This window comes from Pithys albifrons, chromosome 5 (assembly GCF_047495875.1).
Source record: "Pithys albifrons albifrons isolate INPA30051 chromosome 5, PitAlb_v1, whole genome shotgun sequence".
NCBI lineage: Eukaryota > Metazoa > Chordata > Aves > Passeriformes > Thamnophilidae > Pithys > Pithys albifrons.
The window spans coordinates 32,296,593-32,317,832 of record NC_092462.1 but is presented as its reverse complement, the minus strand read 5'-3'; the positions used below and the strand labels follow the sequence as shown (position 1 = coordinate 32,317,832).

General features: G+C 42.2%; 1 protein-coding gene across 1 annotated transcript in view; it reads left to right on the top strand.

The window, feature by feature from the left end:
- The first annotated feature begins 685 nt into the window (after positions 1–685).
- PDGFC (platelet derived growth factor C) overlaps positions 686–21,240 on the top strand; it is a 135,311-nt gene continuing 114,756 nt past the window's right edge. The window contains exon 1 of the mRNA XM_071556145.1: positions 686–1,340. Coding sequence (XP_071412246.1) covers positions 1,223–1,340 — 118 coding nt within the window. The 5' untranslated portion in view covers positions 686–1,222. The remainder of the gene's footprint in view (positions 1,341–21,240) is intronic.

Below are 21,240 nucleotides of genomic sequence, written 5' to 3'. Positions count from 1 at the left end.
CGTTCCTTTTAGTCCTCATCAGCGTTAATGGGGGAATACTCCTTCCCATAAACTCAGCTCTGATCTCTGGTGAAACAGCAGAATGGAGACCAATCCTGGCTGCTTTATCGATACCACCTCACTGAGTAGCACATGGCATTTCAGCAAGTGGGGGACAGTTTTAACGAGTTGAACCTGTGTTTCCATCAACTTATGTCAATGTTGGAGGTCCCAATTCAGGGTAAACAAACCGGCAAGTTCTACAACAAGAAAAAAAAGAAAAAAAAGGAACCATCCAGATTCTTTTTAAAACCTCTTCTCTGTGTTTTATTTGCCAGTATCAAGGGCAAATATGAGAAGTTTAATTTAGCACCAAATTTTCAAGCATGAACCCAATTGCCGTAATAACAGCCCAGTAAACAACCACGGGTAAGTCAACACCTCAGCACCTCATCCTAATTACCAAACCCAGAAACTGGCTCTGGACCTCGGTGACCTCTGTTCCTCATCGGGGGAAGGAAGCACGACGAATGGAGCTCCCCGGTCCCGTCCCCGCGGGGGCAGCGGCCGCCCCAGCACCTGCTGCGTCGCCACTTGGCCACAAGCAAGGGGGCAGCAGTGAGGGGGGGGGGGGGACCCGCTCGCCTCCTTCTTCCCCACCGACAACTTCCCGGGGCGTAAACGGCCGCGCCAGGTGCCGCCCTCGCCGTGATGGGACGGCGGGTGTGGGAGGGAGGGGGGAGTCAGGAGGCACGGCCCGGGCTGGCAGCGTGGCCGGGGAAGGTGCCTGTGTGCGAGCGCGGCTTGCCCGCCCCCACCGGCGCCGCTGACAGGTGCGCGCTCCTCCGCGGCCGCAGCGGCCCCGCACCAGCCCCGGCTCCTCAGGCTCCCGCCCGCCACGGCCCCGGATTGTTTAGTCCTTGGGAAGCTGGTCTGGGTCCAGATTTTGCTTTGACCCTCTTTCTTTTTTTTTTCTTCCTTTTTTCTTCCTTTTTTTTTTTTTAAGAGAAGAAAAAAATAGGCAAAGGAAAACAAAACCTGGAGACATAGAAAAGGGCTCTAGGAAAAAGTTTTGGATGGGATTATGTGGAAACTACCCTGCAATTCTCCGCTGCCAGAGCAGGCTCAGTGCTGCCTTCTCCCCAGCGGCGCAGCCCGCGCCGGGCGCTGCTGAGAGACGCCCGGGCCTCGGTGCCGCGCCGCCAGTGCCTGCTGTGCCGGAGCCTCTCGCCCCGCCGGCCCAATGCTCCTCCTCGGGCTGCTCCTGCTCACATCTGCCCTGGCCGGCCGGAGGCAGGGGGCCGTCGCTGAGTCCGATCTCAGCAGCAAGTTCGCCTTCTCCGGCGCCAAGGAGCAGAACGGTAAGGAGCCGCAGCGCCCACCGCCGCGCAGCCCGGGGCAGGGCGGGGGCGGGCGCCCGGCCGGCGCGGAGCAATTCCCTGCCTCTCCCTCTGGCTCTCCTTTCTCCTCTCCTCCCGCGGGGCAGACCTTCTCCGCGGAGGGAGCGTGGCGCCCGGGGGGGCAGCCAGCGAAGCGGGGCGGCAGCCGGGGCTTTGCCCGCCGGCTCGGGCAGCGCTGTGGGTAAAAGGGCAGCGGTTCGGCGGCCGGGGGGTAGCCCGGCGCCGGCTCAGAGGCTCCTTCCTCTGCGGTATTTGGGGTGCAATATGTGTCCCATTCCTCTCCAGTCCTCCCCGCTCCGCTAAAAAATACCCAAACAAACGCAACAACGACCCGTGCACCTTTGTACCCTGAATGCTCTCGGGCGGGTGGGATTTTGTGTCTGTGCGTGAATGAGTGGTGTTTTGTATGGTCTGGAAACGAGCTAATCCTGCATAGGAAATGAGAATTACTTTCAGCTTTCAAGTGTACCTGAAATGTTTAGAAAACTCTCAAATGCAAGTTCCCTTGGGCTGGGGCTGCGCAGAACTGGAGAAAGACTCCTTTCATACAGCAAGGGCAGCTTCGGGGTGTGTAATTTGCTTAGCCTCTGAACTCCATATGATTTACATTATTCAGATTTTTAAGCGCCTTTCCTCTTGATCTGCTATTATGAAGTAATTTTAAAGAATATTTTACAAACTGTAATGTTATATACTGCATGAAACCACACTTAATGTAGAATATCTAAAATTAAGGCTTTTAGCACACATGGAAACCCTGGTGTTTAATGCATGGGGCCAGTGGGGGGTGGGCAGGGGGGGTGTTTGAAAAATTTAGTACTTTACATGTCATCTAAAGCAAGCTTTCTCCATGGGCACAAACCAACAAAAAAGGCCAAAGTGGGAGCTCTCAAATCTCTCTGAACTGTAATGAAATAAAGCAGAGACACAGATTCAAGGCTAATTCAATTCCCTCAACTTTGAACTTGGGACTCCTCAGATAAAAGTGTTCTATGTCCTATCTTGTAACAGAAAACAAAGTTTCAGAGACCTCTGCAAGTGTTCTGTGAATAAGTAGAATATGCCATGCACTAACAAAGGGGAGATTAATACTGCAGTGGCCTGTTAATGTGATGATATATGGCACCTGCAGACTGCTGGAGCTGCTGATCAAAGAGCAGCATGGGGATCAATCTCTAATCAGAGCAATTGTGAAGAGCCAGAGGAAAGTGATCAAAAGACTCAGAGACCAGGCTGTTCTGACAGGAAACCAATCAGACTCTGTGCACAGGACAGGAAATTATCTGCTCTGTGTGAGAAATCACTCACTTTCTACCCCTTCCCATCTTACTGGGTATTTAGAGGCTTTAGGGCACCAGTTTGTGACAAAATGGTCTTGGCAATTATATACTAATGTGTCATGCTCTTATGCTGTCTTCTCTTAAATTTGCATGGTGTGTGTATGGACCATATAAACACACAGAGTATTGTCTTTGCTTTGCTTTAACTTTGTCAAGACTGGAAGGAAACCTGCTCTACTGTCAGTCTGCTCTGAAAGGTTTGTTACAGGGTAACACAGCTGGGCCCTGAAGGGCCTCAGGGGTCTAACAATGGGAGCATAACAGTGTAAAAGGTAGATCATACAGCATAGAAGCAAAACTTATGTAAATAGGTGTAAGTATGTGACAGTACAAATCAGTTCTGTTCACATATATCAGAAACACAGCTGCCTTAGGTCAGGCTTCAACTGGTTTGCAATGCAATTTGGCATGCTCTAATATAGTCACTAAATCTTAGAACACATGCAAAGTCAGGAGAACTTTTTTAAACAAAAGAAAACCCAAACCAACAGAAAACAAAACATGGCCTGAAACTGTATTATGTGGTAGTTTATACTTAAAAGTATTAGTTTGCTTTACAGTTGTGCTAATTTTTAAAGTGAGTTTTGCAATTGAACAAGTTTAGGTAAACCAACCCTTGACTTTTTTTAACTGATTTTAATTATTTAGAGGATCAGTAACACTAGTCAAACCAGTTCTTACTTGATTTAATTAGAGTGATTTTTACACTCTGCTGCAATCTAAAGATTGTATAGCTTTTAGCTAAAGGCAGGTTAAAACTCCCTGGTGTATGAGAATGAGATATTGCTGTTCACATGCCAAATAATCTCTGGTCAGGATAGAGGGAGATTTTTTTACTCACACAGTCTACAAATAAAAATTCTGTCCTCAACTTGTAAAACTGCTAAATGGCCAAGAAGTTTTGCAGTAGAATGGATTACAGTGTTACTCAGCTGCACACATGGGTGCTAATAGCTATGGCTTTAAGGTGATAATGAAGATGTCTATGACCAGTTATTAATTCAGTGGGACTACTTGTGTTACAAAGGGTAAGAATGTGATTAAGGCTAAATTTAACTCCAAAATTACATTTTAACTCAATTTATTTGCTAATTGTAGACATAAGGACCTCACTTGTTTCTGCTGCATAGTGAATGTCATACTAGGTGGCAATTCCCTAGTGTAAATATTTCTTTGTAATTGTATGTTAAATATTTTTAGAACACAGTGTTTTGCTGTTACCTCCTGGAAATTCAGTGTGTTGGTTGTTGTGGGGGCCATCATAGTTTCATTTGAAACCACTTAAAACTACCTCCATATTTTGATCTGCCTTCTCTCTGTTACAGTGAGATTTTTCTTTAAAAACAGACTTCATTTCGAACTCTGCTTGACAATAAGGGGGTTCATGTGATTTCCTTAAAAAAAGTCCTATTTACCTTTAATGTTTTGATTTTATTCAACTGAGTAAATATTCATGTGGAAGATGAAAGTTTATGCAACAGTTTTCTGGAAAGCAAAGTGGCAGTAAATGGTGCATGTAGTGAGGGCTCCCATTTATCTGGATGAATTTTATTTCTACAATTCTTTGTCATGTTGAAAAGCAGATTATGCTTTGAGGGGTTTTTCATACTTAGGTGGCTTTATCATTTTTCTTATGGCTGTCTGATGCATTTATTACTATTTTTCCATATTGAAGTAGAGAGTCAAGAAAAATTCATTGCTTAGTTACTGTTGAGGAAAAATTGAATCTCTTGTGTATTGAATTTGATTATTTGGATGGCTTATTTATTTCTTCTATTATAGTTCTTGCTTCATTTCCATCTACTTTTGATGGCTGTTTTTGATGTAGTATCTTCATCTTGTTTCTGTAGCTTCAGCAACATCTGAGGGAGGTATTGGTAGGTTGAGCAGTGTGAATGACTTAACCCTGGTGGTCTGAGTGCACCTGCCTCTGTGATATTATTAGTTCAATATAGATTTGAGACAACATGAGATAGAAGGAGAATCTATTTCTTGAGTGTCTTAGAAAAAGATGCAATATATTTTTAAAGTAACTTTGCTAAGCTATCAGCTGTTATGTTTCCTATGGAAAATATGAGGATGTCTATACAGAAAAAACATATTGTTGGGTGCCATAAGCAACAACATGTATAGCTTATGTGGCACATACATTTGAAGTGTAGTAATGCATGACTTCAGAAGCAAAGAACCTGAGGTCAATTAGCAACACACCGGGGCCAACTAGAAATACTAATTGTCCTGCAGTCAAGTTCAAGTAGAAATGATCAGCAGTTGCTGAAGTATATCTTCGAAAACTAAAGCTCTTTCTTGATTTCTGTCAATCATGGTTTCAGTTGCTGACCACTTTGTAATCTATTTCTTAAATCTTCTGAAATGGGCAAGATTTTTGTAGCTCAAAAAAGCCCCCTGAATGGGTGCCCTTGAGAGAGAGTTTGAGATTCTGTGTCAGGTCACCCTTGGGAAAAGCTGGTGGATGCAGCTGGAACTGAGTGAGTAGCTAAAGTGCCAGAGGGAGCTTCTCTCATCACCTGACCTATGCTGGCCTGACACACCTTCTCAGAACGACCTAGAGGATTCCCTGATTTGTGTATCTCCAAAGGGAGCTTTCACCTTATTCAGGGACAGGGACAGCATTGCAACAAAGAGTTTCTGATTGTTACTTTAAATTGTGCCAAACACCAGTAAAAGGTGAGGATGTCCAAGTGATGCAGCACGTTGAATCCTTGTAAATGGGAATGTCAGTGCTTTTGCTTGATGCAGTCATTTGACTGCAAAACTGTATCTTAGAGATGAACTTACTTTACAGTGGTGAGATGGCACTTCTGCTGACATCTGCTGAACTGAACAGTGCCAGTACAGCCTGTTGACTACTGCTGGATAGAAGAAATTTTCTGCATTTTGAAAAGATAAGGAAATATAAAATAAGAGCATAAGTCATCTAAAGTGAAACTTCATGGTGATGCAATTTTTCTCAAGTTTAGTCTATTTCTATTTAATCCAAGACTTGTTTTGAAATGTTTAAAAGGCGTTTTCCTGGAGTGTGATGAATTGCAGCACGGTTTTTTTGTGACTTTAAACAAAAAATTGGGGCAAATTAGAGAAGTTGTACAACACTACAATAAATTACAGAGGACAAAAGCTTTTAAAACTGTTTTTTTTCCTTTTTAATTTACTTCTGACATATTGTCTGCCATTTGGTGGAGTGCTGCTTGGGACTTATTAGTTCTGTAGCTTCTCTGAGTTTCTTCTGTTAGGTAAGAGTTTTTAAAGCACAGACTGTTTGCTACTTGTCCCAAATATGTAGTCATTCCAACCTTTATGTATGTTTGTTAAATATCTTGAATGGTGAAATCTTATTTTTACATTAACTAGTTTTTACTAGGTTTGCAGATCAGGCATGTTGTTTAGGGGTTTTCAATTTTTCAGTCAGATAGAGTTTTATGGTGAAGAAGAAACATGGGACATACCTTGAGACAGTGACAGCTATGTAGCCAGAGAGTTTATGCTGAACTTTATCTTCACATAAACATAAAGTTTTTTATATCTTATAACTTTAGCCAAACCCTTTGAGTGTTAATTGTTACCTAGTCAACATGTAATAGCAAGGTACTGGTTTACATCATACAGCAGTGGTTGTGCATTATAGCAGAGTTGTCTTGGGATTTTTGTTTCTGTTGCTGCTTTTGGATTTTGCTATGTTTGGCAGTTCCTGATTACTAGAAAGAGGATGTGCTGAGCAAGCCCACTTCCCTTAGCTGGAAATGAGCCTCTTCAATAGCTTTATAGATAGTTCTTGGCTTTACCAGAGAGCCATGCCTTTGATTTTTAGTCACAAAGTGCATGCCATAGAAAATACATTTTCTGGTGTGTAAGTGTCTCAGGAATTGGCCTGTATGTATGTAGTCTTTTCACAAAGAACAGTGGGACTTAGAGTTACAGAATAGAAGAGACACAGAGAATGTAGTTATTTTAGTAGCCCTTAGGTATCTGTGTGATGCATTGTTGTTTCAGAGTTTCTGAAAAATTAGTTGTATGTTAAAACTTAGCCCTGTCATTCCCTTTTGGGGAAAATTTTTGCAGCTTGTGTTTGAATGTGAAATGCTTTTATTCAAGTAGGTAAGTGAAAATTCGTAATGGGTTATTGTGAAGCTAAGACTCGAATGGGTGTTTTCAAGAGGTTTTCTTCAATTGTAGAATGTTATTTTAAGGTGGCAATGCCTAGAAAATTTGTTCATGGCTCCATCTATAGACATCCTAGCTTTAGGATTCATCTGTCTTCTGATCTTCTCTACTTGACATCCTTCTTCTGAGATTTTAAAAACATATCTTAATTGTTACATTGGTCTTTTTGTGGTAATTTCATGATCACACAGCATACTAAGCAGTTTTCTTATATGTGAGGGTACCTTATCTTTATAAAGCATGTGTACAACAGCAGCTCTATGCATTTTCATAACCTAATCAGTTTCCACAGAAGGTGGTGTGCTGTGTGACACAAAGCAGGACTCTAGACACTCAGGGAGTAAGTCTTATACACGGAGAATATAAGAACAATTAAAAAATTAATGTAAACAAAAGGAGAGGGCCCAGCTGCAGGCCTTCTGCATTAGGGTTAGAAAGGGCTGTCTTTTTTTTTGGATTTTAATTTGTTCTATTTCAGATATTCCATCTTTTTAAGTATGCCCAAAGTTTTGGACTTCAGCACTCACCTTGCATAGGCCTGACCATACATTTGCACTGGGATTGTAGCCTGTTGGCTTTCTGTTGCTGTGGATGCCTCTGGAGCTCTGTGAGCGTGTGCCACCCTCAGTCCATGTCAATGTGCTTTAACTTTTGTTGACTTGACCATCAGGGGAGCTGGCTGCAACTGAAATGAAAAGAACTCATCAGCTAATTAGTTAGACCTTTGAGCCACTAGATTACTAGTTTACTGTGTGGCTGTTCTCATTCATGCTGAGTTAATTTGAGACGGCAGGTTAATAGTGACTATATTCACAGTGATAGTCACTGCTTTTTTTTTAAATTTTCTTATTGCCATTTTCATATGCAGATGTTTAGGGCTGGGGAGAGAGATTATGAATTAACCTCCTTGCAATCCAACACAATACAGGCAGAAAGAGAAATGAAATAAGAAAATGTTTAAAGGTTATTTCCTATGTAGTGACATCCTTTTATAGTAATGAAAATGAGAGAGTTGGAAGGAAACAATCAATAATACCTTTTTTTTTAGTGACAGTGTGCGTTTTTGTGAATGAATCCTCATAAATTATCCATTAATCTTGAACTTTATGGTAAATTCATTCAAGGTACCATTATAAACACACATTTTAAGGATATTCTTCTATGGTGAAGGGCACTTTTGTTCATCTACTCCCTGAAAGCCAAAACCACTGAAATTTCTCCTTGAGTCAGTTAGAACTGATAACTAACTGCATTAAAATAGTATGCAGTCATGTCTCAGTTTGATGACTGTCCTGCTGATTTCTTACAGGAAGTGGAGGGTGCCACTGGTCCTGATTAAAGCAAGGTAAAGGCAGGGAGGCTGAGGCTTTCCTCTGGCCGTGTACCTTGCCACCATTGTGGCTGGAATTAAAACTCTTTGCTTTTAAATTTTTAGTGGCTGGTCTTTTAGATGAACAGTGCTATTGGTTGGGTACCTATCCTATAATGTTCCCTAAGATACTACAGTTTTGCTAAAGGTAGGTGAGGGAGGTCTTCCTAGCTTTCAGCAAATGTCTGGCATAGGCAGTGATAATTTTGAGTGCTGGATTTAAAGTCCTTTATTGCTATTATGCAGCTTTTCTTGAAATGTTAAGTCTGTCTGTCTTGGAAAATGCAAAGAATGTCTTGGGAAAAGGAAACAATGCTCCTTATGTTTCCTGTACATTTAATTCCTTTTTGCATTGCTGCTGCTGTAATATTCTTATTATGAATTGGCAATAAATCATGTAAGAAGGTGTGGGGGGAAGCAGAAGGTTAGATGCTGCAGTGAATTAGGGAATTGGTCCTGTAATCTGATAGATGGACTTCAATCTAGGTGCAGGCAGTAAAACGTAAAAAGTGGTGCCCTTTTTGTAGTTTTGATATTCTACATCTTTAAACAATTACTCTGTTTGGCATATATCAACAAAGTTGTAAGTTTCTGTGAACAAAAAGCTGGTATATAAAATACCAGGGAGTGTCATGTTTGAAGAATAGCTTACACTGGAAAAATGGGTTTGGAGATGTTCTTAGCACACCTTCCGTGTCAATCCATAGCTCTCAATTTCTCTGTCTCTTTTTAAACATCATTTGTTTTAAAGCACTTGAAGTGGGAAAATGGCTTTCCTGGAAAAGATACTAATTTGTGAACTAGAGCATAATATTGCTTCTTTCAATCATTATCTTTAGTTATAGTATTTTTCAAAGCCTTCAGTTATCCAGTCTTTTATTAAATTATTATCTGAGGAGTGTAATTGGATGAGCTATTGTATGATAACAGCTACAATATCTACATTTGGTTTTTTTTTTTTGCTTCCTCCCCCCCCCCCCCAATACTTCTATTGTCTTCACCCTTATTCCATACAGTTGGAGTGACAAGTCCTAGGGGCTCCATGGTCCTCCTTGGATTGACAGGAAACCAGCACTCATTTTATGCAATAGTTAAACATTAATAAAGACATATGGCACAGGAAATTCTTTTGCTGTGTGTGAAGGTATGGCATTTCCAAACTGAAAGTGTCGTTCTGACTATTTCACCGGTAGTGGAGAATTATATGAGGCCAATTCCTTTTGCAGAGAGTCTGTTTCACTTGCTTGTGGTTCTGGGGCCCATTCAAATGCTCTAAAACAAAATAAAAGGAATGGATGTAATAACTTCTTTATGGAAAAGTCATAAAAAGCTACAGGGCCATGTAAACAAATTGGGTCATTTACAAGATGTTAAAGTGATGGATATTCAGTCCAAATTCAAAGGTGTGGACTAGGTTTTACAGTCATCTTGACTGAATTTTACCCTCAACCAGATTTTCTTTTTCTACTAGGAATCCCTTTGACACTACAGATGACAAATTTTCAGAAACAATGTTTCTAAACACTTTAGGACATAAAGTCAAGAAACAGGAGAACAATTCAGTAGTATGAATTTGATATTTGTCTAGGTGTATGAGGAACCTCTCTTGATCCACATGGTTAGGTTGCAGAGCTGAAGTGGAACTTTGTAGCATTCCCAGGTACAATAAACTAAACCAGTTTCCTTTCTGGATTCAAACATGCCTGAACTAATTAGCAACAAAAGCAACCGTTTTGGCTCTCTGCTCTGTTAGTATAAATAGGTTTGCACTGAACAGCAGTGACTGTGCTCCAAGTTAAACTGTGCTAGTCACAGAAACTTATGTCAGATCTAATTGAAGCACTGAACATTATGGTGTGTCAGCTCGCAAGGCCCTTGTGACTGACTTGATCATTTGACAGAAAGTACTGCAAAAGTGGAGTGGAAAATATAACTAAGACTTCTGCATGTTAAGATGCATTCTGTAGCTCGTTTATTTGCTTTGATGTAAATGTAAGCTTATGCATGGATAATTTTCTAACATTTGGGGAAGAGACATTGGTGTTAGCTACTATGGGTTGCTTACCTTATGAGATGTGGCTGCTCAGCTCTTCTATTAGCAATGCAACTTCAGGTACTTTTCCTAATTCTCCATCCACTAAAATCTGCAGATCATTTCAGAATGAAAATAGCTTTACTCAGCACAAGTTTTGAGTCAGTTTTAATTAACTGTACATAGGTAAAGCTGCCTATTTGTATGTACAGTGCTAAATAATGAGCTGTTTGTGTAACTTTTAGGTGCTTGACAATGTGTCTGTGAAAATAATAGTTGTTACTTGGGAAGTGTATATATGTGATTATGTAGAAAGTGATTCAAATGAATTTTGCATTACACAGTTCCAGGTGTGAAAGATTTGCATTTATATTATTGGCAATTTGTGTTTTAAAAATACAGTTTTGGGAAGTGTTCTGTCTTAATCTCTCAAGGCTTCCATGTCTTACTACTTAGTCTGTTGTTACACAGCGATGTTCATACCTACAAACATTACTGTTGCTTGTGAAACTACAATGGACCTGAAAGTATGTAAAACCTCTTAGCTGACAGCTAACAAGTAATGGCTCCACAACAAACATTATTTCTATAAAAGGAGATGAAACTGTTGTATGTGACCTTGCCTACTCTTTTAAAATATGGCTAAGGATTCTTGATGGCCTTGCTTTCTTTGCTTTATGTCATTCAAAAATCCCAGCCCCCAGGTGCACTGCATATCTATAGGCAGACTAGAGTATGAAATTTGAGATACTCTAAAAATTTCCGCTAAGCACTCACTGTATTTCTCATAGTACTTACTGTTACCAGAAGTCACGCAGTACTTACCTGTACTGCTAATGCAGCCTTGTAGCTATTCCTTCTGGACTGGAGATTGAATTTGTGGCAGGTGAGTCTTTCAGCCATCTTTATCTATCCTCCTAAGATCCTTTTATACAGATTAGCATAAGATGTTGAGAACAGCCATTTTTTTGGTTTCTTCATTTGGAATCTTGATTTTGTACCTGCAAGAAATAACATGAGTGTGGGGAAGTGGGTGTCCTAGAATGAGTCCGAGCAGGACTGGAACAGAGTAAGCTCATTAATTTTCATCTCAAGAAAGACCATTGAGATCATCTTTGATCTTGCACCTCAAGAATGCCACACCTTGGTAAAGCAAATGTGCCAATAAAGACAGCTCTGTTACTATCTACCTGATTTGCAAAATTAATATAGTGCTTGTGGGGGAAAAGATGGTTTTGTATTGTTGTCAAGTAGAAAGATAAACATGTTTCTAAAGCTCACACTTGCCTTATCAGCAAGGATCTTACAAAACTCTGATTGGTCTCATTAGTCAAGATGTATTTGGAAGTACTGTGTAGTGATAATATGTGGGAAACAGACCAGACTATGAGATATGGAAAGAGTAAACGCTGATGTGAGCTCACGGGGAGGACAGCACTGGGAAGCACCTTACCTTGAACATTTCTAGGCCGTTAAATGCCTCCCTGACATCCGATCCGGTCAGATCTCAGAAGCTCAGCAGGGTCAGGCAGGGTTAGTACTTGGATGGGAGACTTCCTGGCAATACCGGGGGCTGTAGGTTCTAGTCCTGAGGACTTTACTGTCACCATCCAAGCTCGCTCGGCCGTGGCAGATGAACCCTAGGAGTTAAAGGGTGGGGCCAGTTCTGTACACGCTGTGCCTCACCTAAAAAATCCACTGTGCAGGCTCGAAGGGCACACCCATGTGGGGAGACCCCTTCCCAAATCTTTGTTCCCAAAGCCTGGCCATGCACACATACACTAGGCGCATACATGAGAGAATTCTCGAAGTTTTAAAGTTATGTGTTTTCTCTGTACAGGGTTTTAGTTCAGAAAGTGTCTGTATCCCTTCTTGCATTGTGTTCACTCCTTCCCCTGTCTTCCCCGAAGGCTTTTGTTCCCTGATGAATTACCACATGCTTATTAAGCACAGGAATTGTCTCTCCCTGGACGAGGACAGTCCCACTGGAACTTGTCTGTTCATGTCCTGCCCCCCTCTCCAACGCGTGATGAGCTGGGGCTGCCCCAGCTGGTCTGAGCAAAGCCAGCTCTGTGCCAGAATGTCCCTGCCTCTTGTCACCAGTGTAGTCCATGGCTGTGTGGCCGCTGCTCCTACCAGCTTCCACCCCTGTCCTAACCCTGCTGGTTATCTCACCCATCTATCCCCAACCCCTGTTTTTCTGTTGGGTTTGGTCCCTCCATTTTCCTATTGGCTAGTCAGCACCTATCCTATCAAGTCCCAATTCCAGCACCTTCCCCTTGGGCCCTATGTAAGCCACGTTACTTTGCAATAAACACTTTTTCACCACTCGCTCCCGGAGTGAACAGAAGCCTCTGTCTCTGCAGTTGCTGACTCTGGAGGACAGGCAGGAGCTGTTCCCCACCCACCAACATCACATAATAATAAATTATTTGTGAAATATTTCAGTGTTGTTACTGCTTTGAAGATAGTTACATTGCCAAAATTTGGACCCATTTAGTCCTTTACATTAGGGAAAGAAAATAACGACGTTCCTGTAGTATATTTAACACTGAGCATTGGTCCTGCAGGATCTTTAGCTTCTCTTTGAGATTGTTTGAGCATCTATGATGTTGTTAAAAATACTGTTTTCACGTTAGATCAATGCCCTTGCATAGAGCTGATTTCTCTTGCTCATTATGGAAAATAAAAATCCAGATCCTGTTAGTTGTTTTAATTCATCTGAAACAGTTTAAAATACTTCACCATAAAAGGGAGACTTCGTTTTCTCATGGACAATTTTGACAGCCCAACATTTATTTCTAGCAATAGTTGCTCAGTAGATGGTCATTATTTTTTCAAATTTATAGTTGCATGCACTTGTGTGTGGTTTATTTTAACATTTTTATGTGTGTGGATGATTAATGTATGTTTGTTCTCATTCTCTTTCTTGAGGTTTATTTGTGGGCTAGATTGACTTGTTCAGATTTTTTCACTTTAGGGAAGTATTTGGTAAAATTTATGTTCCACATTTGCATTTCAAATGTGAATGTAATTTTTTAGAAAGTGGAATTCTCTTGTTTGAAATTGGCATAGGACAACAATGGTGAATATTGGAATGAAAAAAAATTTGACTGAATTAAAAGTCAGTTATCAGTATGTTAAACAGGTCCTAAAGCTATTCAATAAATAGTGTATATTTTAAATAGTAGTCTTGTATGTAAATATGAAGATAAACTAACAGTAGGTAGCATGACAATATTTACATTTCACTTTCATTTTCTGAGATTTGGGAAGAATGGGATCTTCCCTGCTATTCTACATGTCAGCTGTTCTTAAATTTGTTTAACTTCAGGTAATAGGGGCTGTTGGAACATGTGGATCATCATACAAAAGCTGCACGTGCTCCACAGAGGGACAATGTTTCTTGTGGCTGCAGCTGTTTCACAGCATCTGGTTTTGGACATGCACCCAGATGTTGCTACTGAATACCAAATAGAGTGGCTATTGATTTCTGGGTCCTGATACCCCAGCCTTTCTTCAGGATCTTCAAAAACAACTCTGAAATATGTAGGGGTTTAAAATATAATTGTGTTCACAAGTATGTGATTTTTCAGTTATGTTCCCCCATTTCCATCATTGTTTTGCTCAATATTCACTATTTGAAGTTTAAAGTCTACTCTAAAAGACGTTTTGTAAAATATTTAATATTTTCAGTAACATATTGCATTTGGTTAACTTCTGTGCCCAGTTTACTCAAATCGTTAACACGAAAGCAGTTCTAAACTTGCTGCTTACTATAATTTAGCATGCTGTTCTATCTGCTAGCAATTATTGTGTTTACTATTTGTAAGTGTGAATACCTCCTTATAAATAATGTGTTACTAGCTGACTAGCTCTAATCCCTGAACTTCCCCACTGACAGTACTTGGGACAGGTGTAAAAGATGCAAAAATATACTGAGGAGTTGTTCACCAAGATACACAAAATGACTTGATTTTATATGAGGAATTCCACTGAACTTGAGAAGTGATTTAAACTAGTTACAAGGAAAAAAATTACATGATGCACATTTGTAAGATCAAGCTGTTGTCATTTATTCAAAGCCTGGAAAAAGGAAACATCTAAATGTCATCTTTTTCAGATTTTTGATTATGTACATTAAATGTGAAATTAAGTTGAGCAATTGTATTTATGTTAGCTATGGTGGTTGTGTCTGTCTAGCTATAAAAATAATTTACAGCATCTGAATTGCTTATCTAAAAAAACCCCAAAACAGCTAATGATGGTTGAAGTGTAATGAAGTTTATTTATGTAAAACAGCATTTGAAAGATAAAAGCTAATTATGCTTTCATATTTTGAGCTTAATTTTCTTTTATAGTTTAATCAGTAAGCTAAGGAATCTACACTGTATGCCGAAACAACAGGATTTCTTCTCCATTTACAATAAGACATTGTTGGACAGATAGTAAAATCTGTGCTGTTGATAAAAATCTAAAAATAATTTGGTAAGAGTTGTAACAAAAAATATGCTTCTGCCTTTATGCTAAGTGAGAAATGTTTGTTTTTACAGTTTGCAGAATAGTTGAAAAATGCTGAATATATTAAAAGATAAGGAAGTGGTATATGTTGAGAGATAAAGACAGAAGTGTAAAAACTAAATCTGTATTGAAAGCCACCAATAGGAAAAAACACATGATAATGTGACAACACTGAGTAGAAACTGTTTTTCTGTATATCTTTTTCTTTTCTGTAGTAGCAAGATGAATAAAAAGGCTCCAGCACAGTAACTTCTTTGATTATCAAATGTTAGTTGTTTCTTCCACACTGTTGTGCATGAGAATCTGATTTTGTACTGCTAGATGGGTATCACTTGATTTTTCTGCCACGTAAAGCTATTTAAAAGGGCAGTTTGGAAGATTTTTCACTGTAAAAGTCAGGACATGAAACTTTAAACAACAAAGACAGTGATCAAATTTTTATAAACACCTCAATTTACTGGCTTGGTTTGTCCTCAGCATTAGTGACACTTCTCCTTGAAGTGCTGTTCCTTAAAATACAGGATGTGTATGCTGTTAGTGGTGGTTTCAGCAGGTAGATGTGTATTATCATTCAGCTAACTTCTAGTAGGCAAGCTTCTAATGCTTCATTTTCTGTGTCCTGAGGCTTGCTTGTTATAAAGCAATATTGATAAGCCACTGGCTTTGTATTTATGTTATTAACCCATAATGACCAAAGTGAGTGAAGGTTTACTTTGTCAGAGAAAAACATGAATACTCTGTGGCGTTTTCGCTCTTGCCTCACATTAATCAGAGTTCATGTACAGGGAGTGAAAAGAAACCAATTCTTTCAGCTTGTGATCGTTTTTCATGCCAAGGCATTCTTCAGTGTCATGTAAGTATTTATGTGGCTGATGAAGTACAGGTAAAAGTAGTGGATTATTAGGCTTTTTATCAGTATTGGATTCATAACATAAGTAATCTCTGCCTTCCTGTGTTTTCTTCAGGTTTTCTTCTTGTGCACCAAAATCAAAATGTCAGACATGGCCTTTCAAATTGCTTCTTTTTTCTGTGGTTAGTAAGTGTGGTTTGAAGAGACAGCTTTGTACCAATAATTGTCATTACTTTAAACAAGAGGAAATGATAATACTTTTAAAATATATTGGTATTGATTTTTAAAAGTCAAACTTCATGGGAATAGAAAGGTCATATGTCTCTTTGAAAACTCTCAGTATACTTTCTTTTCTGGCACATGCTTATGCTGCCCCATGGAACTTGATCCTAAAAGCAAGAGGAGAGAATGTAACAAACTGCACAGTGGCACCTTGGTGCCAAGATAGATTCAGTGCAAACCATTTTTCTATTTTTTTTTGTTTGTTTTTGTTGTTCCTGGCACTTTTGGAAAGAATGACTTGATAATGCCTGAAATGTTTCTGAGGAGAAATAAGACTGCATCCAAGGTTTGCTCTCTCTTTTTTCCTTCCCTCTATCTGTAACTTTTCATTATTCATATGGGTTGAGAAGCTCTAAAGTTTGTGTTCTACATCATACTAGTAAGCAGTATTTTTAATTTTCAGTTAAGAGAGCCTGTGTTTATAAGCCATAGAGTGGCAATCATCATGGGAATAAATAATCACTCTTTGTAGGGTGCAGGGAATCTGATGGGAACTAATTACCTACTGAATATTAACAGTGGTAAGGCATTAAATGCCACCCTGATGCCCAATCCTGTCAGATCTCAGAAGCTCAGCAGGATCAGGCCTGGATGGGAGACCTCCTGGGAATACCGGGGGCTGTAGGTTCTAGTCCTTTGGACTTCTCTGTCACCGTCCAAGCTTGCTCGGCTGTAGCAGATGAACCTTAGGAGTTAAGCGGTGGGACCAGTTTGCGCAAGCAGAAAAAAGTCCTCACCTAAAAAGTCCACTGCGCAGGCTGGAAGGGCACACCCACGTGGGGAGAGCCCTTCCCAAATCTTTGTTCGCAGAGCCCAGCCATGATGATTAATAGTGGTTGTTTTGCTGAAGTGAACTTTGAGTGTCCTTTGCATTGGTATCCTGTTAGGCACAGTAAACAACAGTTTCAGCACAGATAGGCAGTCAGTTGATCTAACTCCATTTTATCTTAAAAGTGAATTTTTTTTGAAAGTAACAAGAATATCTAATAGGGTTTTAAATTATCATCTCTCAAAAGAAGGGCCAGTTGAGTCTGACTTACTGTGTGATTGAGGGCTCTCTCCTGGTTGTGATGAACCAAATGACTAAAGAACCAAAGCCCTGGCAGGCTTTGTTTGCTGCTCCTTCAGCTATCAGCAGGTGACTCAGAGGGGAGTTGGAGGTGGGGCTTGCTCGTTAGCAGGAGAGTGAGAAGGCTTTAAAAACATCTCTAGGGAGCACAAGCGACCTGGAGCGCGGTGAACAGGAGCGGGCAAACAGGGGAGAGGCACTTCAGTGAGGGCGTGGCACGGCAGTTTGCACGGCAGTTCGCACAGGCAGGGCAGAAGCCTAGGTATTTCTGCAGCCTTTTCTTTTTTTTTTTCCCTCTCCTCTGTTTGTTTGTTTCTTTGTCTCTTTCTACCTTTCCCCACAGCTTAAGGCAGTCATGCCTCCCAAAAAAATGAAAGCTGTTGCTCCTGTTACCAGTGGAGGGGTGTCAATACAGACAGAACCCTCTAAAAAGGATGCAGCCACTCAGGCCTCTGGCTGCATAGACTGTCTGAGCCTGGACCTACTACCAGAGGACAGTATGAGAAGCGCCTGCATACGATGTGAGCAGGTGAACGATTTGCTGGGTCTGGTGGCAGAGCTAAAGGAAGAGGTCGATAGGCTCAGAAACATAAGGGAGAGTGAAAGGTAAATTGACTGGTGGAGTTACACCCTTTCCACTCCTAAGGAAGCCCTGCAGGAGGTGGTGAAGCCCAGCCCCTCCTGCCATCAGGCAGACAGAACAAACCATAGGGATGGGAATGAATGGAAACAGGTGCCTGGTCGTAGAGGCAAAAACACCCCCTCTCGACCCCTTTCACCTGCCAGGGTGCCCTTAAAAAACAGGTATATGGCCCTGGACTCGGACAGTCTGTTGGAGGACAGTCAGGAGGAGGATCTATCTACAAGATCTTCTGGTTACCCCCAGCCTACCGGACGGGTTACGACTACAGGTATGAGGAAAAAGAGAAGGGTTGTTGTAATCGGTGACTCCCTTCTGAGGGGAACTGAGGGCCCTATATGTCGGCCAGACCCGTCCCACAGGGAAGTTTGCTGCCTTCCTGGGGCCAGGGTGAGGGATATTACCAAAAGACTTCCTAAACTTATCCAACCCTCAGACTATTACCCACTGTTGGTTGTCCAGGTTGGAAGTGATGACATTAATAAAAGGAGTACCAGAGTAATTAAAAAAGATTTCAAGGCACTGACCCAATCTCTTCAGGGGACAGGAGCACAGGTAGTAATTGCCTCAGTTCCTGTGCTAGCTGGGATGAATGAGGAGAGGTTTAGGAAAGCCCAGCTTACCAATAGGTGGCTTAGGGGAAGGTGCTATCGTCAAAATTTTGGGGTTTTTTGATCATGGTGCAAACTCTGTGTTGCCCAGTCTCGTCAAAGCAGATGGGCTTCATTTATCTAGGAAGGGCAAAAGAACTGTAGCCCATAAGTTGGCAGGGTTAAGTTAGGAGGGCTTTAAACTAGGTTTGAAGGGGGAAGGGACGGCAACTGGGCTCTCCAGAGATAGGTCTAAGGGCATAGAGCCTGAGTTGAGAATGAAATCAATGGCCCAGCTGAAGTGCATGTACACCAATGCACGCAGTATGGGAAACAAGAGGAGCTGGAAGCCATAGTGCAGCAGGAAAACTATGACATAGTTGCTGTCACAGAAACGTGGTGGGATGAATCACATGACTGGAGTGCTGCTATGGGGGGCTACAAGCTCTTCAGAAAAGACAGGCAGGGAAGGAGAGGTGGAGGGGTGGCTTTATATATTAGAGAGTCTCTTGACTCTGTTGAAGTTGAGGTCAGCAGTGACAAGGTTGAGTGCCTGTGGGCCAGAATCAGGGGCAAGGCCAACAAGGCTGACACCCTTGTGGGTGTCTGTTACAGACCGCCCAACCAGGATGATGAAGGGGATGAATTATTCTACAAGCAGCTGGCGGATGTCTCAAAATCTCCAGCCCTTGTTCTTGTGGGTGACTTTAACCTGCCAGATATCTGCTGGGAGCTTCATACTGCAGAGAAGAGGCAGTCAAGGAGGTTCCTGGAGTGTATAGAGGACAATTTCCTTCATCAACTGGTAAATGAGCCTACCAGGGGGAAGGCCCTGCTAGGCCTACTGTTTACAAACAGAGAGGGGCTGGTAGATGATGTAGTGGTTGGAGGCCGCCTGGGGCATAGTGACCATGAAATAATAGAATTTTCAGTTCTCAGGGATGTAAGGAGAGCCACCATTAAAACCTCTACCTTGGACTTCCGGAGAGCAGATTTTGGCCTATTCAAAGAACTGATTCAGAGCATACCCTGGGAAACAACCCTTAAAGGCAAGGGGGTCCAGGAGGGATGGACATGTTTTAAGAGGGAGATTTTGAATGCACAGCAACAGGCTGTCCCAGTGTGCCGAAAGGCCAGCCGGAGGGGAAGACAGCCAGCTTGGTTAAATAGGGAGATTCTGCAAGAAATCAGGGATAAAAAGAAAGTTTACAGACTATGGAAAAAAGGGCTGGCTACTTACGAAGAATTTACAGAAAGAGCTAGGTCATGCAGGAAAAAAATTAGGGAAAGAAAAGTGGAATTTGAAGTAAATTTGGCTATTTCAGTTAGGGATAACAAAAAGTCCTTTAATAAATACATTAATAACAAAAGGAGGGGCAAGGAAAACCTCCATTCTCTGTTGGACTTGGAGGGAAATATAGTTAAGGAAGATGAGGAGAAGGCTGAGGTACTTAACACCTACTTTGCCTCAGTTTTCACCAGTAGGACAGGTGGCCCTCAAGACAACTGGCCTCTGGAGCTGGTGGACAGGGAGAGGGAACTGAACAGCCCTCCTGTATTCCAGGAGGAAATAGTTACTGACTTACTGAGCCAGCTGGATCCTAACAAGTCTATGGGACCAGATGGGATCCATCCCAGGGTGATGAGGGAGCTGGCAGAAGAGCTTGCCAAACTGCTCTCCATCATCTTCCAACAGTCCTGGCTCTCTGGGGAGGTCCCAGATGATTGGAGGTTGGCGAATGTCACCCCAATCCACAAAAAGGGCTGCAAGCAGGACCCTGGCAACTACAGCCCTGTTAGCCTGACCTCCGTGCCTGTCAGGGTTATGGAGCAGATCATCCTGAGTGCAATCACACAGCACCTTCAGGGTGGACAAGGGATTAGACCCAGCCAGCATGGGTTTAGGAGGGGCAGGTCCTGTCTGACCAACCTGATCTCTTTCTTTGATCAGGTGACCCACCTGGTGGATGAGGGGAAGGCTGTGGATGTGGTCTGTCTGAACTTCAGCAAGGCCTTTGATACTGTCTCCCATAATATACTCCTGAAAAAGCTGGTAGCCCATGGCTTGGACAGGTGTACCCTCTCCTGGATTAGGAGCTGGCTGGAGGGTCGGGCCCAGAGAGTGCTGGTGAACGGAGCTGCATCCAGCTGGCGGCCGGTCACCAGTGGTGTTCCCCAGGGGTCTGTGTTGGGTCCAGTCCTGTTTAACATCTTTATTGATGATTTGGATGAGGTGATTGAGTCCATCATCAGCAAATTTGCTGATGACACCAAGTTGGGAGGGAGTGTTGACCTGCTGGAAGGCAGGAGGGCTCTGCAGAGGGATCTGGATAGACTTGAGAGATGGGCTGATTCCAATGGGATGAAGTTCAACAAGGCCAAGTGCCGGGTCCTGCACTTTGGCCACAACAACCCCCTGCAGCACTACAGGTTGGGCATAGAGTGGCTGGAGAGCAGCCAGGCAGAAAGGGACCTTGGAGTACTAATTGACAGGAAGCTCAACATGAGTCAACAGTGTGCCCAGGTGGCCAAGAAGGCCAATGGGATCCTGTCCTGTATCAAAAAATAGCGTGACCAGCAGGACCAGGGAAGTGATCCTTCCCCTGTACTCTGCATTGGTGAGGCCACACCTTGAGTACTGTGTTCAGTTCTGGGCCCCTCAGTTCAGAAAGGATATTGAGGTGCTGGAGCGGGTCCAGAGAAGAGCAACAAGGCTGGTGAAGGGACTGGAGCACAAGCCCTATGGGGAGAGGCTGAAGGAGCTGGGGTTGTTTAGCCTGGAGAAGAGGAGGCTCAGAGGTGACCTCATCACTGTCTAGAACTACCTGAAGGGAAGTTCTAGCCAGGTGGGGGCTGGTCTCTTCTCCCAGGCACTCAGCAATAGGACAAGGGGGCACGGTCTCAAGGTCTGCCAGGGGAAATTTAAGTTGGATATCAGAAAAAAAATCTTTCCAGAGAGAGTAATCAGGCATTGGAATGGGCTGCC